The sequence below is a fragment of the Hemitrygon akajei genome, chromosome 10 (assembly GCF_048418815.1).
Source record: "Hemitrygon akajei chromosome 10, sHemAka1.3, whole genome shotgun sequence".
NCBI lineage: Eukaryota > Metazoa > Chordata > Chondrichthyes > Myliobatiformes > Dasyatidae > Hemitrygon > Hemitrygon akajei.
In genome coordinates, this window is record NC_133133.1 from 33797385 (window position 1) to 33815262 (window position 17878).

The 17878-nt window shown below is 38.2% G+C and overlaps 1 protein-coding gene across 2 annotated transcripts in view; it reads right to left on the bottom strand.

Annotated features, from left to right (window-relative positions):
• Positions 1-17878, bottom strand: part of thoc2 (THO complex 2) — a 139877-nt gene that overhangs the window by 35554 nt on the left and 86445 nt on the right. For both annotated transcript variants that reach the window (XM_073058018.1, XM_073058019.1), the window contains 8 exons: positions 15852-16016; positions 13206-13481; positions 12475-12616; positions 10927-11084; positions 10711-10839; positions 10436-10567; positions 8794-8978; positions 3676-3860 (listed from right to left, as the gene is read on the bottom strand). In XM_073058018.1, coding sequence (XP_072914119.1) covers positions 3676-3860; positions 8794-8978; positions 10436-10567; positions 10711-10839; positions 10927-11084; positions 12475-12616; positions 13206-13481; positions 15852-16016 — 1372 coding nt within the window. The remainder of the gene's footprint in view (positions 1-3675; positions 3861-8793; positions 8979-10435; positions 10568-10710; positions 10840-10926; positions 11085-12474; positions 12617-13205; positions 13482-15851; positions 16017-17878) is intronic.

The following is a 17878-nucleotide window of genomic DNA, read 5'->3' on the forward strand; positions in this document are numbered from 1 at the left end:
CAGACCCTTGTCCACTCACTTAACCTATCCATATCTCTGCAGACTCTCATTATCTTCTGCACAATTTTCTTTACCACTCAATTTAGTGTCACCAGCAAGCTTAGATACACTGCACTCGGTCCTCTTCCAGATTGTTAATGTATATCGTGAGCAGTTGCAGGCCCAGCACCGACCTCTGTGGCACACCGCTTATCACTGATTGCCAACCAGAGTAACACCCATGTCTCCCAACTTTCTGCTATTAGTTAACCAATCCTCCATCCATGCTAACACATCACACCAACTCTATGTATCCTTATCTTATGGATAAGTCTTTTACTCAGCACCTTATTGAACACCTTGAAATTTCACTCGTCTGCCCTCACCTCATCCTCCTGCCACCCCAGCAGGGATAGAGTACCACTTGTCCTCAACTGCCATCCCACCAGCATCTGCATCCTGCACATAATTCTCTGTGACTTCCGCCCTCTCCAACAGGATCCCACAACCAAGCATATATTTTCTCCGCCCCCCCCCCCCATTTTCTGCTTTCCACTGGAATCGCTCCCTACGTGATTCCCTTCTCCCTTGTCCATTCATCCCTCCCCACTGATCTCCCTCCTAGCACTTCACCTTGCAAGCTGAACAAGTGCTATACCTGCCCCTACACCTCCTCCCTCACTATCATTCAGGACCCCAAACAGACCTTCCAGGTGCGGTGAAGCATCTCCTTATCTTCCTTGGATCTCACTGATATACAGGGGGCCACGCCGGGAGCACCAAATACAGTAGATGACCTCAACAGACTCACACCTTTACCTTGAAGTCTGATGGGGGTCATCTACTGGATCCGGTGCTCCTGCTGTGACCTCCTGTATATCAGTGAGACCCGACATAGATCGGGAGATCACTTTGCTGAGCACCTACGCTCTGTCTGCCAGAAAAAAGCAACATCTCCCAGTGGCCACCCATTTGAATATCAATTCATCAAACGTTCAGTGATGTCCCCACTCCTTCACCATTCCCTTTTCCCTCTCTCACCATATCTCCTTGCCTGCCCATCAGCTCCCTCTGGTGCCCCTCCCTCTTTTCTTTCCTCTATGGCCTTCTGTCATCTATCAGATTCCCCATTCTCCAGCCCTGTGTCTCTTTCACCAATCAACTTCTCTGCTCGTTACTTTACCTCTCCCCAGTTTCACCTATAACCTTGTGTTTCTTCCTTCCTGCACCCCACCACCTTTTTACTCTTGACTCCCATACATGCTACCTGGCCTGCTGAGTTCCTCCAGCATTTTTTGTGTGTTGCTTGGATTTCCAGCATCTGCAGATAAATCCATGATCATTACAAATTCCTATACCAAATACCGATAAAGTAAAATTGCAATTACAAGGGAGTGAACAGATGTGTGTACTTCATGCCCCAGGCTTATAGCTCTAGCTACCTCAGTTCAAGTTGCCCTTTGAGTACTGTTTGAGAGGAGTTTGCCCATTTCCCCATGACCATGTGCATTTCTTCTACGTGCTCCAGTTACTTCCCATAATATTCTTCCTGTGTACTTAAGTGAAGTGAACCATATAAAGTTAACTATGCTGCAGAGTTACAGAAAAAGAGAGATATGGAACAAGCAGTATGATGCAACTGGACAGTGGCCTTTCTCTGCCCTGTAAAGAGCGCTTGCCCCTGCTGGATTATCAGCAAATCCAAAAGGATGGGCTAGGAAATCAAATCTGAACCACTTGTGTTCTCCATATCCAAGGATATAAAACCCTAATTCTGATACTGCTAAATGAAAATCTAAAAAAACACTAGATGCTAGAAATCTTTACAGTAACTAATGGAAGTACTCAACATATCAAATACCATCTGTAGAAAGAGAAACAACAGTTTATTTCAGGTTGGTGACCCATTGTCAGAATTCCTCCTGACGAAAGATCTTTGATCTGAAACATTAACTGCTTCTCCTTCTAGAGATATTGTCTGAAGTGCCGACTGTATTTCCAGTATTTTGTGCTTTCATAGACAGAAACCAAACTGGATATATTAGATGAAATTTTAATCACAATTTGAGATTCCTTAGCTGACATCAGTCAGGGCTATACCCCAATGTTTTAAAGTTCACTTTGCATTCATAGGGAAGTTTTTTTAATCAACTATTTAACTTTTTAAATAAGCAATCAAGGGGAAATTTATTGCAAAATTTCAGATCCTAAAGCACAATTAAATCAGAAGTATATTGAAAGCAAAGTTAACAATGAAATAATATGTGCAAGACCATCAAATTGAATTCAACTTGAAAGATCTGATTTGGTGTCTGAATGTAACAAAATAATTGAGTCTCTGGAAGGTGAGTGATCTGCAACTTAATTCCACATTACTGTATGTCCTCTTAGTTATTCACCATCAGCATGAGCAAGTTATAGTAAAAATAATAAGTTAACCCTAAACATTTTAAATGGTTATTTAATTTATTTTCGTTCCTTGCTCCTTAAGACAACATTTTGCTGGAGTTCGTTGTAAGATGACAGTAAAGCACCATTTTAAACTAATGCATTTAAAAATGAATATTGCCACTTCTGAAGAACTCTACAGTTAATCCTCATCTTGCCATCGTCTTTACCCATACAAACGCATTTTTCCAGCAAGCACTGCTGGATTACAAGCAAAAGCCTGTCTGATTCTCCACTCCTCAATAATACAGGTATCCCCACCTTTACGAAAGTTTGCTTTACGCCACTTCGCTTTTACAAAAGACCTACATTGGTACCTGTTTTCGCTAACTGAAAAAAATCCACAGAGGATTTTCACTTTTACAAAAAAAGGTGAAAAGCGAAAATAGAATTTGTTTTGCAGCGAGCCATTATAGAGGCAGCGTGCACCCTGAGCAGCGAGAGTGGCGAAAAGCAAAAATAACATTCAGTATTTGTTTTGAAGAGTGCTGTTATAGAGGCAGCACGCACCCTGAGCAGCGAGAGTGGCGAAAAGCAAAAATAACATTCAGTATTTGTTTTGAAGAGTGCTGTTATAGAGGCAGCACGCACCCTGAGCAGCTCGTTGCCAAGCTCCTTCCCCAGGAACTACACTCAGCATCAAGCCGCCACAGCTTTGAACTGCCTGAGATTTTCACTACAATTGACAGTGCTGCAATGATTGCAAAAAAGTATGACATTAATTTTGAAAGGGCACATAGCTTTAGGGCAGGTTTGCAGGATGGTTTGAGTGCTTACAAAGAATTGTATGATGGAAAATTGCGTGAACCTTCCCCTGTGCTCGCTGTCTTCCTGATTCTGGTAAGTGAAACTACACTATACATACATTATTTCTACTTTAAATGTGTTGCGTATTTATCATATCATTCCTGCTTTTACTATATGACAGTGTTATTTTAGGTTTTATGTGTTATTTGGTATGATTTGGTAGGTTATCTTTTGGGTCTGGAAACGCTCAAAAATTTTTCCCATATAAATTAACGGTAATTGCTTCTTCTCCTTATGCCATTTCGACTTACGAAAGGTTTCATAGGAATGCTCTACTTTCCGATAGCAGGGGAAACCTGTACATTATTATCAAGGCCATAATACAGCTTTGAGTTTCATTTTCACTGAGTTAGTTGCACATCACTGAATTCTTACACTATTAATCCTAAAAAGGTGATTAGTTGCTACAAATGCTGGAAATACAGAAAAAAAAACTTTTACCAGTTTCCTCATTTGTGCCTTCTTCAGTTTTGGCTGCATTGGTGGATGCTGCAGCAGGTTGCGTGATTGTGCCTGGTCCATTCTGAACGGCTGCAGGCGTTGCACTCCTTGCTGGTGGATCCTTGTGATGAAATTCATTCTCAGGGACCATGTATGGTTTCCTACTTTTCAACTGGCCAGAATAGCTGCAAGTCGCACAGAGTGTTAAGCAGAGAAAACAAATCTTGGAAGATAGTTACAGTTTAATTTTAAAACATTGGATAAAGTGAACTAAGCAGCTAAAAACTGAACAACTAAAACTAAATATCTTGGGAGTTGGTAAGTGTTCAATGAAATTGATTTTCAATCAACATTTAAAGGAATTGTATCTAAAATACAACTCTTTTCTTAAAAGGGATTGCAACAGCTTTCAATCTTTTCAAAATTCCCAGTGGTTCTGCAATACAGTGTTTCCATAACCCTCTTTTCTCAAATTCACACTGAACGTGTATCACAAATCAATCCCATTCTTCCCCAATTTCCCAGTAATTTATTCTTCTCATATTCCCATCAACTCCCCTAAGATTCTACCATTGATTAAACACAAGGGGTAACTTACAGCAGCCTAATAGCTTACCAACCTATCAACTAACTGATGGAGGATCAAAGTTAAAGGAAACCAAAAACAAGAAGAACCAATTCAAGACAGGTTCAGATTGAACATATTTTCTCTCAAAATGATCAAAATAGACTGGTCTTCACTGTGCAGAAATGTCCCAGGCTAATTTATTAAGTTATTACAAAATGCATGAATAATCTTATTGAATGACCCACAGTTAACACAGTCTAGAAATAGAGATCAAGATAATGCAGGGATGCTTAAACTAATTCATGTAGAACATTATAATTAATACTGAATCAGATGACCAACTGAAAAAAGATTACTAAACTGCAAATAGCTTATTGAAAGAAAAGGGAGAAAGAAGGGCACCAGGTGATAGCCAGATGAGGAGAAGAGGCAAGAGGTCAGGGTGAAGAATAGAAGAGGGAAGGGTAAGGGGGAAAATTTACCAGAAGTTGGAGAAATCGGTGTTCATGTCATTAGGTTGGAGGTCACCTATGTAGAAGCCACCCTGTGAGTGGCTTCATCATGTCAAAAGAGGCGGCCATGGAACAACTTGTTAGAACAAGAATGGGAGAGGAATTAAAATGGTTTCCCACTGGGAAATTCTTCTTTTGGCAGATGGAGTGGAGGTGTTTGACAAAGCAGTCACCCTATTTATGTCAGGTTACACCAATGCAGAGGAGGCTGCATCGGGAGCATCGGATTCAACAGATGACCCCCAACAGATTCGCAAGTGAAGTGTTGCCTCACCTGGAAGGGCTGCTTATGGCCCTGAATTGAGGTGAGGAAGGCGGTGAATGGGCAGGTGTGTAGCATATCTGTCGATCGCAAGGATATGTGCCAAGAGGGAGATTAGTGAGGAGGGATGAATGGGCAACAGAATCATAGAAGGAACAATCCCTGCAGAAAGAAGAGGGTGGGGGTGGGGAAGTAAAATGCATTTGGCGGTAGGAAACTGTTGAACTTGGCGGAAGATGTGGAGAATGATGAGTTAGATGCAGAGGCTCATGGGGTGGCAGGCAAGGACAAAAAGAGCTCAAGGTGTTGAGAAGATGGGGTGAGCACAGATGTCCGGGAAATGTTAGAGATACATATGAGGACTGCATCAATGGTGGAGGAAGGGAAACCCCATTCTTTGAAGGAAGAGGAAATCTCCTATGTCCTGGAAAGGAAAGCCACATCCTGAGAACAGATGCAATTGAGACAAAGTAACTGAGAAAAGGGAATAGCAATTTTATAGCCCATTCACTGCATTCGTCACCTCAATTCAGGTTAATAAAAGGCATCGGTAGACAGTTTATCTCCAGAGATAGAGACACTGATCGAGAAAGGGAGAGAACTGTCAGAAATGGACTAAGTGAAGTTAAGGGCAGGGTGAAGTTGGTGAGAAAGTTGATGAAATGGATGAGCTCAACATGAGTGCATGAAGTAGCACCAATGCAGTCATCAAAGTAGCACAGAAAGAGTTAGGGAGCATTACCAGGGAAGGCTTGTAACATGGACTGCTCCGAGTAGCCAACGAAAAGGCAAGCATTACTCAGGCCCATGGCTACCCCTTGAGTTTGGAGAAAGTAGGAGGAACCAAAAGAGAAATTGTTGAAAATGAGTACCAGTTCTGCCAGATGGAGGGGAACTGTTTGGGTCTTTCGTAGAGAAGAAGCAGAGAAATTTAATGCCTTCTTGATGGGGGATAAAAGTGTATTGGGACTGGACATCCACAGTGAATATAAAGTAGTCAAGGCTAGGGAATTGGAAGTTGTTGAGATTGACAGCATGTCAAGTGTCATGGATGTAGGTGTGAAGGGACTGTACCAAGGAGGATAGAACGGAGGTGAGATAGGCAGACATGAGTTCAATGGAGCAAGAGCAGGTAAAAGACTATGGGGTTACACGGACAGTTGGGTTCATGGAGCTTGGGTATGAGGTAGAAACAAGCTGTGTGGGGAAAGGGAAGTATGAGGTTAATGGTACCAGAAGTTAGAGAAACCAATATACCATCAGATTAAAGATTACCCAGGGTGAATAGGAGCTGTTGCACCTCCAACCTGAGTATGGCCTCATCGTGGCAATTGAGGACATAGACAGACATGTCAGAATGGGAAAGGGAAATCGAATTGCAATGAGTGGCCACCTGGAAATCTTGCCTTTTGACGTGCTCAATGCAACAGCCTCCAAATCTATGTTGGGCCTCATCGATATAGAGAAGGCCGCACCAGGAGCTCTGAATAGATAAGTGCTTATCTCTTAGTCACCAACTAAAGTTATTTTCTTCACTTGAAAAACCAAAAGGCACACTACTCAAACTGCATATACTAAAGGATAGGCTAAATCAGGAAAGTGACAAGTGACACTAGTTCAGCAGCTCTTTTCAATTTGGACTGCAGAAGATCAGAGTCCGTGCAAATAATTTCACCACCTATCCCATTACACTGATAAGTCAAAACATGGAATAGTGGATTCCAGATTTAATCCTTTGTGTGTTTTTTCTTAGGTTAATGGACGAGAGATTCCATTTAATTTTTTTTGTATCCCCAGAATATTAAAATGATTGGGAAAAAAACATACTTCTCCCAAATGGGATACAACTGAATTTTGTAACATTGTGTTAAGCAGCAATTTCATGTTGATAAATTTTCAGTTCAAAACTACATTCCACATTTCATTGTGTATTCAAAACCGATAATTCCATTAAAATTAAATTTACATTTACAAGAAGCCTTTTAAGTCTTTCAGGGTATCCCAAATGCCTCACAGCCAAAAATCTTTTATTTTCAAAAAACAGGACATTCACCATTTTAGATGTAGGAAAATCCCTGCAGCAAAATTGGGGCACTGCTAATCCCAAACAGCAATGTGAAAATAACCACAGAATTTGTTTCTAAGTATTATTGTTTTGGGATAAATACCAGCCAGACTACCAGTGATTATTCCCGCTTGTCTTCAAAATGGTGCAATTAAATCTTGTACATACACCTGAGTGCAAGTGTAAACTCAGTTTAAGGTCTAAAAAACACCACGAAAAATGTAACAACGCTAGTTCAGTACTGCACTGGATTTCCTGGGCTCAAATTGCTGTGGTGCGATTTGCACTTGACTGAAAACCTGTGAGAACCAATAACTAAGCAAGTCCTCATTTCCATTTTTAATGTTTTGTTTCTTGGTCATTAAAAAGTACATATCATTAAGTAAAGTGCACTGAGTCAATATTTGTAAGCTAGTTGGAATTTCATACCTATGCACATTTTTCCTCTCAATAAACAATGCAGATTAAGCTTTTCATTTGAAAATATAGTTTTAAAAGACTCAGTGAGAAGTTTGAAAATAGCACCTGGTCAATAAGATTAACCAATGAAATTAGCATTGATTAATAAATTGTGCTCCAAGTGATTGAAAATGGTGATGGAAAATAAAGCAGCACCATCTACAGGTGATCGAGGATTGCACTAATCACAATACAACTAAACGTTGAGGAATTAAGTAAGTCAGGATGCATCTAAAGGCAAAGGGGTGGTCAGCACCTTCTATCAGGGCCATCTAAATCCAAAACATCAGCCATCCATTTGAGTCCAGATACTGTACACACTGAGTTTCTCCAGCAGTTTGTTTTCTGCTGCTTATTTCAGCATCTGCAACCTCTAGTGTTTTCACAACTAAATATTTCCTTAACCAACTGGACGAACTGCTCAAATTTATAATGTAAAACCAGAGAAAGAAGAGGTGATTACTCTAAATGAATTCTGTCTCCAATGAGATATAGAACACAAAATTGAGAGAATGTTGATATTAAGACTAATGGGTCAGAGAACGACTTTTCTTAAAACAAAGTAATGACAATAATAAAAACCTGAAGAAATAAGGTATCATATTTCCAACAACTGGTATTAAGTGGCACATTGGTCACGTTCAGATTACAACATTTAAATGTGAAATTAGTTGCAAACTTCTAATAAAACAAATTTGAATGATGGATGAAATAAAAAAAATCACAAAGCTAATAGAGGAGCAGTGCATTTACAACATATTCAATGTTCACATTAATTCAGCAACTACTCTACTGCAAGGTCACATTATGACATTTAAAATGGTGAATACCATTAACCTTTCTTACACACACAAAATGCTGGAGGAACTCAGCAGGTCAGGCAGCATCAATGAAGAGGAACAAACAGTTGACTTTTCTGGCCTGATGAAAGAGTCTCTTCCTGAAATACCCACTGTTATGCCTTCCACTGATGCTTCCTGAACTGCTGAGTTCCACCAGCATCTTGTGTGTGTTGCTCAAGATTTCCAGCATCTGCAGAATCTCTTGTGTTATTAACCATAGCTGTTTCGGCAACAATTTTGGGGCCATTTCACTAGATTTTCTAACATCATTAATTTAATACTAGCATTATTGAAAGTATAAATCCAAATTAAAACCAGTGAGGCTGGGGCTAATAAACCAAGACTAAACCTCAAAAACATATTCCACTAAAATACTTTGCATTAAATCACATTCGACTTCACTTTGTTACCCCATAGCCAGAGCATAGAGATCAGGTCTCTTCTCTTTCTCTTCTTGGCAAATTTTATGCACTCTTCGCTCCAATGCTTGACCTAAATTCAATACTTTGGGATACCAAGGGAGGACTTTTGTCAATACGATCAATATGTTCCGAATATGCACATATTCGCCAGTTTCAAGGCAGTGCACAGATGCCTGAAAGAAATTGAAAAATAATAACATGAACATCAAAACTGGTTCACATTCTTCAGATACAAAATTTAGCAATATTTTGATATATCTACCCATACGGCAAGTTTTTTTAGACGAACTACTGGAATGCCCTGAGAATCCTCAGACAAAAATAACCAAAATGCTGCAGCGATTTAAAAAAGGAATAACCAGTGAGGTAAGCACAAGTAAGCCTAACCTCAAAAGTTTTGCAATCAATAACCAAATCCAGTAATTGTTTACATACACAGTACCTGTAATGAGGCAGCAAAACTCCCTGTCTGAATTGCCAATTTAAATTGCTTTTCTAAGTAGAAACAATACTGCAAATATCGTTTCTATCATTATGTAAAATTGAACTTGAACTCCAGGTTTAGATTATGCCAGTTCTGGTATATGAAGAACTTAGTCAGGACAATACAGTCAGAAAGAAAATACAACTGTAGATCAATAAACAAACGTAGGCCCTGTACTGCGTGCCTTCATTACATATTGTAGCCATCATGCCAAAAAGACACAATTCTGCCCATCTTTGTTTAGATTTCACAAGAAGTAAATATCTAAATATTTCACATCATATTCAGGTAAAAAGAGCAAGCACACAAGACAGACTAACCACACATGAAATTTATTAATACAATGCAAGACACTCATGCTTGCAACAAAACAACCCATAGCCTCAAATCCAATAAATGTTCTACCAGAAATCCAGCCCTAGCACTATGTACAAAAGATGGTTCTGTATATAATTATAAATATTTATAATACATGTAATAACCTGCCATCCCCATGACTTACTTTCAGTTGTAAATCACCTCACCTGAAGAAACAGACACATAGTAACAGAGTTGGTGTCTGTGCATGTCTAAAATATTAACTACATATAGTGCAACAACCAAAGCACTTAACCTCATAAGTAAGAGTTAAGGTGAAACTCAGTCTTTTCACAAATTCGGTTGACCTGTCCACTTGATATCATCCTTGCAAAACAGTAATCACATTAAACCATTGATATGCTGGTCAATTTAAAAGTTATTGTTAAAACTGGTTTAACCAGGAATTTGGGCTGTTGATTAACCATTACATGAAGCATCAAAACAACTGCACAGAATTTCACTCACAGACTACTCTTTGCTACACAAACTTGGTCAAATATTTATTAATATGTTGGCAGATTAACATAATAATGCAACTAGCTTCCCAAGACTGCCTTAGAAAATATTAAGAGTTCATAACTAGACTTAATTTGGACTGAAGACTAAACTGATAGCCATAAAAACTTCAGCTTCTGCTGCATCAAAGCCATGTGTGATCTCTTTTTCAGTTGATGTCCCTCTCTTTTATCTCGAACATCCCCAACTCCCACAGCCTATTGCAACAGTACAGTTCATTACTATTGCCAGTTAAAAAGAAAAGACAAAGAAGACAAAGACAAAGCTTACTTTGGTCAATTTGTAATGCCACTTATGTACAACATGTCTGAAATTTTCATAATCTAACTGGTCAGCTTTATTCCCTCCGTCAAATCCACTTGCTCGCAAAATTGTGAGAAACCCTGGATAATTGCCACACTCCTGAGGGAGCAAAAGAAACAGAAAACAATGTAGCTGGTTAGACTGAGCCTCTTTCCTTGAGTGCTAAGGGAAAAAAATGACATAATAAACCAAGAACCAAACTGCAATGGCTTCTTGTATCCAAAACATAATTAAAATGTTACCTTATCATAGATAGTTCTGTCACTGTGCCACCTGGTAACCGTCTCCAACATGCTGCAAAGAAATCTGCCATAGCGACTAGCCTCATTTTCTGTGCAGCTTGCAACAGTGTATATAATGTCAGAGAAGACCTTAAAATAAAGTGAACAAATATTAAAATCTAAATGGACAAAAGACTATTTACATATTTTTTTGAAAAGGAATGTGAAGTGTTTTACCCGATCATAACACAGAAGTGTGGAAAAATTCGGCGTCTTCAACTGATGAACTAATTCCACAAACTTAGCACAGTAAACTGCATCAATAGCTGAGAAGATGCATCTTGGGAAGATGCACAGTTGGAGAAACTTTGTAATGGTCTCATTTTTGGTAGATTCTGAAGGAATTAAAACACAAGTAATTAGAAAAATGTTCTAAGAAATAAAATTAAGACAGCTAAGTACTACTACCAATATCAAAAAAATAAAAAAAGTTGTTAAAATTGTTACCAGTATCCTAATTTTACCCTGCAAATGGCACAATCAAATCAAATTGAATTATTATTGCCCACTTTTTGCTCACATTAACTGCTCTAAACTAGAAATAAGAGGAAAAAGAACTAATATTCCCACTCCAAACTGGTATTCAGTAATTCAAGTTCACATTATCATCATTTCAACAGTATACATGTATACTACCAAATGAGATGAAGTGCATAATACAGTATGTTTAACTTATATACACACAAAACAAAATAATATTGCCACAAATAATGAGGTGCATTTAGAAAGAGGTTAAAAACTGAACAACATAATGCTGCTGGTGCTGCAGACATGGTGAGAGCTTTGCATTTGTAGGGAGTTCAGTAGTCTCCCAACCTGGTGGAAGGAGCTGTATTCCCATCCTAAATGTCCTTGTCCTAATGCTACAGTAACTCTTGTATAATGCAGGGCATCAAAAAGATTGCTGGACAGATGGGAGGGATCATTGACAATGCTATGGGTCCTGATTATGCAACACTATTGGTAAATATCTCAAATGGGTGGAAGAGAGACCACCAATGATCCTCTCAGCAGTCCTATGCCTTGCAAATCCTGTGCCAGATGGTGATGCTGTTGGTCAGTACACTCTCAATCGTGCTCCTGTAAAAATTGGTTAAAAAAGGGTGGAGGAGCGGAGCCTCGCTTGCCTCAATCTCCTCAAAAAGTGGAGATGCTGCTGTGCTTTCTTGACTAAAGAGGTGGAGTTGAGGGACCAGTGAGATCATCCATTACGTGCATTCCCAAACACTTGGTGCTCCTCACTCTGTCCATGGAGGAGCCATTTACACGCTGTGAGATGTGGTCAGTCTGCACCTTCCTCCTGAAGACCACAATCATCACACTGCAACTCAAGTTGCTGTACTTGTACCATTCTACAAGCATATCACCTTCTCACTGTACGTCATCTTGATATCGAAGAAACCAACCATTGTTGGGTCATCCGCAAGCTTGTTGATTTGGTTGGAACTGGATCTAGCAGTACAGTTGTACGTCATTGGCATGAACAGCAGCAGACTTACCACAAAGAATACAAGTATGAACAGAAATGTGTGGTCTTAGTAGTGATGCTTCCCATCCTCAACATTCATAAATTTGGTCAAAAATAATAATAAAAAAATGAAAAAATACGCAATATTAAAAACACTGTTGTTCTTTGTTCAGTATATCACGAGTTAATATCAACTCATACAGATATATAATTTTGAAATGCATAAATTCAACTGCATTTAGGTTCCGATTACTCACTAGCAAGTAACCAATTATCTTTTTCCAGTTTTAATCTCTGCAGAACTCTATGAGCATGCTCCATTTGTTTCTTTTCTTCTTCCTGAAGCTTATCCTGTAATGCAGTGCAACGTTCTTTTTCCTTTTTCTTTTTATTCAGGGGCTTGTTAAGAAAAATATATTAACAACTGTTAATATGGTCATGCAATAAAAACACAGAACGCAGAATATAGAAGTTGAAAACATTTTTAAAATAACTAAGTATAAATTGATGGCAAACTGCCAAGTTGTTCACACTCATTTGAACACATTATATACAAGATTAAATTTTATCAAGTTGCTTAATTAGAATGTCTTTTTTAAGAATACAAATTAAGTGGTGCATGTCAACACTGATCTGTCCAGCAAATTCATAAATCTCAATAATCAATTAAAATAGTAATAGTCAATCACTTGTTAAAGCCATTGAATCAGACCACTATAGCACAGAGAAGTTCAGCCCACTTAGTGAATTCCAAACTGTTATGCTGCCTTGTCCCATCGACCCGCACCTAGACCATGGTCTTCCATACCCTTCCCATCCACATCCTTATCCAACTACACTTAAATGTGTATCTTTGGTACAAAGGAAGCCGTGGGAATGATGTCACAAGAGCAATACTTTCAGGCAATTAACGAAATCCTGAGGAGGAGAAAGGGTGTGAAAATGCAAGGATTCACTTCAAAAAAAGTTTCAATTTCTGAAGCCTTACCATTTCCTGATTGTCATCAATAGCTTTCATTTGGATCTTCAATTTGTTTACTTCGCGGTCATAACTTGTACTAGGGACTGCAAGGTCGTACATAGAGAGAGACCAAAATGTGGCATAGAACTGAGGACTGATATCATCCCACACTTTGGCAGGGTGAAGTGAAACCACAGCATCATGTACAGGTGCCATTACCAATTCACATGCATTGATGTATTTATGAACTTTTTGCTGTTGTTTGTTCCCTTTTTCAGCTTTCTTCAATTCATCATATTTGGACTGAAAAAAATAAATATATTCTGTAACACTTAAATATTAATAAAATTAAATTATTAGCTACAAGTTTTGTTTCTTTTGCATACAACTATCCATATAGATTACATTTCATGTTTGCTTCTTTATATATTTAATGCGATTAAGTTCAATTACATAGATATATGGAGCAGGATGAAGAAACTTGGTCCTCAAGCCTGTTCAAGTCAAGGATATCATAGCTGATATGATTATAACCACATAGGCATCCCCTCTCCCTGTGACAACTATTCCAATAAAAAGCCTCATTGTTTGCTATATATTAGTCTTCCGTGAATCATCTGTGAGAACATCCAGATCCCTCCAACTCTCAGAAATCCCCACCCACTCAAAATTATTTAAAACTATTTCCACCACTGTTTAAGGGCAAGGTAACTAAGAGAGTAAAAGGCTACTCTAGGCAGAGGGAAATACACAGTTAGCAAAAATCAAATCATTAAGGATCAGTTTATATAAAAAAGAACAAATTTTGGATCTTGAACCTTTGTACAAAGAGATAAGAAAAATTCTTTTGGTAAACTAAAAACTGTAAATAAAATTCAACTTAATGCCCAAAATCTTAAAGTACAGACAGAAACTAATGAAAAACATGATATGTCAGGTATTTTGTCACAGCAACAATCATCATTGTAGAGCTCAATACCTCAATGGAAACGTCAATGCCGCTCTGTAAATTTATGCACCGAATTCCTCAAGTGTCATAGATAACTCTAACAGCAGTGGTAAAACATTCAATATGCTAGTAACTTAATTTTACGCAATATTTTTCTCACTGTTTCTTTCCAATTTCTCTCGTTTTATTCATTAACATAAAGGTAAAACATGGAAAAGTCTTCTTGAAACATGAACTATTTTTTAGCAAATTTTTAGTTTCTCTTCAGCTAAGAATCCTAAGCTAAATTCATGAGTTTTTTTTTAAAGTGGTTGACTAAATTGGCTTAGCCTAATTTCACTGGTCCCAATGCTAAATGTTCTCTGGTCTGTCCCAGTTCCCACTCACAAAACAGGCTTTCAAAATAATGCACCATCTCAAAAAGTGAGCTGTACATTATGACAATAGCAGAGATTCAAACCTAAATGTTTGAACCTAGAGCAAAAAACTAGATGATGAAAGTTCCTTCAGATGAAGGCTCGTTACCATCCATTTCCCTCCACTGAATTCTTCCAGCATTTTATTTGTTAATTAAAAAAAAAAGTTCCTGCTGCCCACCTGGTCGATATTAAGCAACAGTTACCCATAATCAACTCTTAATCCATTTAAAAGCACTTGGCCATTCAAATAGTGCTCGTTGACCTACCTAAATACTGAGAGAATACATGCCTCCACCACATACTCAGGCAGTGCATACAGATTCCAACCATTCCCAAGGTAAAAAAAAATCTTCATCAGATCAACTTTAATGTAATAGTAACCAAGGGAAAAAAATCAATACAATGGTGCAAGAAACTTTCAGATAAAGGGAAAAAAAAGTAGGAGGAATTGGTGAGACAGTCATCAAAATACTGATTTACATTGACATGTTCCCTGTCAGTAGATACAATATTTCAACCTGGACATTGCAATTATCTAGATATTCAGGAAAGATAGCATATATTTGGATAACTTTGATGAAGTATGTTTCCAAGTTTTTGTTGACACCTGATTCAAGGGACAGAAATAAAACACTTTTTAAGGCAGGCTAACAGAAAAAGCCAGAAATGAAAGTTGGGGAAAACAGCAGTTTAGTACGAATATATTTCAGGAATAGATGGGTCTCATGGGCAGTGATGAATTCAGCGACAAAAGACAGGAGGTGAAGAACAGAAGAATGTAAAATGTGATAGCACGACAAGCTTTATTTCTTTAGTAGGAAAATGAAATAAAAACAGATTATCTTAACATTTCAGAACTGCGCAAAGCTCTGATGTCTTGGTAATTTCAACTTTCCTCATTTGGATTTGCATGTACTGAGGAATTCAAATATGATATGAAGTGTTATAGACCAAAGCTTGGCATTTTATCATCAGGGTAACAAATTAATTTGGTTCATTAACAAGCCCAATTTCCCATACACAGCAAGAATAAAAAGGGCTCTCCACTCTAATGGCCTCCTCTGGTCATGACTTATAAACCTACTTGACGATTTAAAGTTTATTATCAATAGTAGAGTTCATGACAAGGTAGAAATTATACTTTTAATTGATTTTATGGAGGAAGTCTATGTATTTAAATCCTCTTATCTGTGAAACATTCTAATAAATTGTCAATATTAAAATAGTGGCTGAGAAAAAATGTAATCTGCATTTTATTTATGCACTTAAAATTAAAATAGCTGCAAAGTAAAACTGAATACTTACTGAAATGTGGTGTGCATACATAGGACGTGACAAGAAAAATGCAGCATCGTGAGGTGTGTGAAACTGATTGCAAAGAACATCAATTGAAGGCACTCGTTTGATGTAATCTTCTGTACTTAGATTTGAAGCTAAAAATCCTCCAAACTGCACCAGTGTATCATGGCACTGTAAATACAAACAGGATACATTTAGATTGGGCTTCAAATTGCATTCCAAGCAAAACATGACAAAAGCAACAAGATTGTGGTAAATCATTATCTATCACTGATTAACATGCTCTCACTTTTTTCTGAATTTACAAACCATTAGGAAAAATGAATTATCAGGGTCCCAAAAAAATTAATCTTAAATACAAATGCATGTAGAATGAAAATTGTGATCAAATATTAGGCTGCAGCATTATAATGAATCTATGCAAAAAGGAACTATGCTCTGAGCAGGTTCAAAGCAACATACACTCAAAGTTTAAAAAATCTCCCATACTTGCTCCAGTCATCACCTCAAAAGAAAATGATTAATAGAATTTGTTTTGTAATTCCGACAAGCTTGCATGATGACCTGAAAAATAGCTGCAATTTAAATTATAGATTATTTTACTTTTCCCAAGACCTATTAACTGAGAACTGAGCCCCCTCCTTTACTCTCTGTATACCCATGATTGTGTCACCACCCACAGCTCCGATCTGTAATTAAATTTGCTGACAACACAATACTAACTGGCCTAATCTCAAATAATAATGGGGCAGCCTACAGAGGAGAAGTCATCGCCCTGACACAGTGGTGTCAAGAAAACCACCTCTCCCTCAATGTTGCAAAAACAAAGGAGCTGGTTGTGCACTGCAGGAGGAATGCAGAGAGGCTAACCCCTATTGACATCAATGGGCTGGGGTTGACAGGGCAACAGCTTTAACTCCTCAGCATTAACATCACCGAGGATCTCATGTGGTCTATACATACCGGCTGTGTGGTGAAAAAGACACAACAGTGCCTCTTTCACGTCAGACGATTGAAGAAGTTTGGTGTGGGCCCCCAATTTCTAAGAACTTTCTACAGGGGCACAATTGAGAGCATCCTGACTGACTGTATCACTACCTGGTATGGGAACTGTACTTCCCTCAATCGTAGGACTCTGTAGAGTGGTGTGGACAGCCCAGCACATCTGTAGATATGAACTTCTCACTATTCAAGACACTTACAAAGACAGGTGTGTAAAAAGGGCCCAAAAGATCATTGGGGACCCGAGTAACCCCAATAACAAACTGTTCCAGCTGCTACCATCTGGAAAATGGTACCGTAGCATGAAAGCCAGGACCAACAAGTTTCGGGACAGTTTCTTCCACCAGGCCATCAGAGTGCTTAACTCATGCTAACACAACTGTCTTTCTATGTTGTACATACTATAAATTCAACATTGCACATTTAGATAGAGACGTAACGTAAAGATTTTTACTCCTCGTATATAAATTCAAGTCCCAGCAACATTCTTGTAAATTTTCTCTGTACTTTTTGCAATCTTACTGACATCTTTCCTGTAGGTAGGTGACCAGGACTGCAAACAACACTTCAAATTATACAACATCTTATATAATTTCAAAATAATATCCCAACTCCTGCACTCAAGACTTTGATTTATGAATGCCAATTGCCAAAAACTCTCTTTATAATTCTATCTACCTGTGACACCACTTTCAAAGAATTATGAATCTGTAATCCAGATTCCTCCATTGTAATAACCTGCTGTAAAAATCTGGCAAGAGAGGTAGCGGAACAAAATGATGCATATTTTTAAAAACATTATCTGAAACATATAAATGACACAATATAACACTAAAACATTAACTAATACAACACCTAACACAGCATGCAAAAAACAAAACACTAAAGTCTGAATCACCAAAATTAAATTTACAGACATCCCCCATTTTTCGAACGTTCACTTTACGACAACTCACTGTTACGAAAGGCCTACATTAATACCTGTTTTCGCTAACCAAAGAGGATTTTCGCTTTTAGGAAAAAAAGACGCC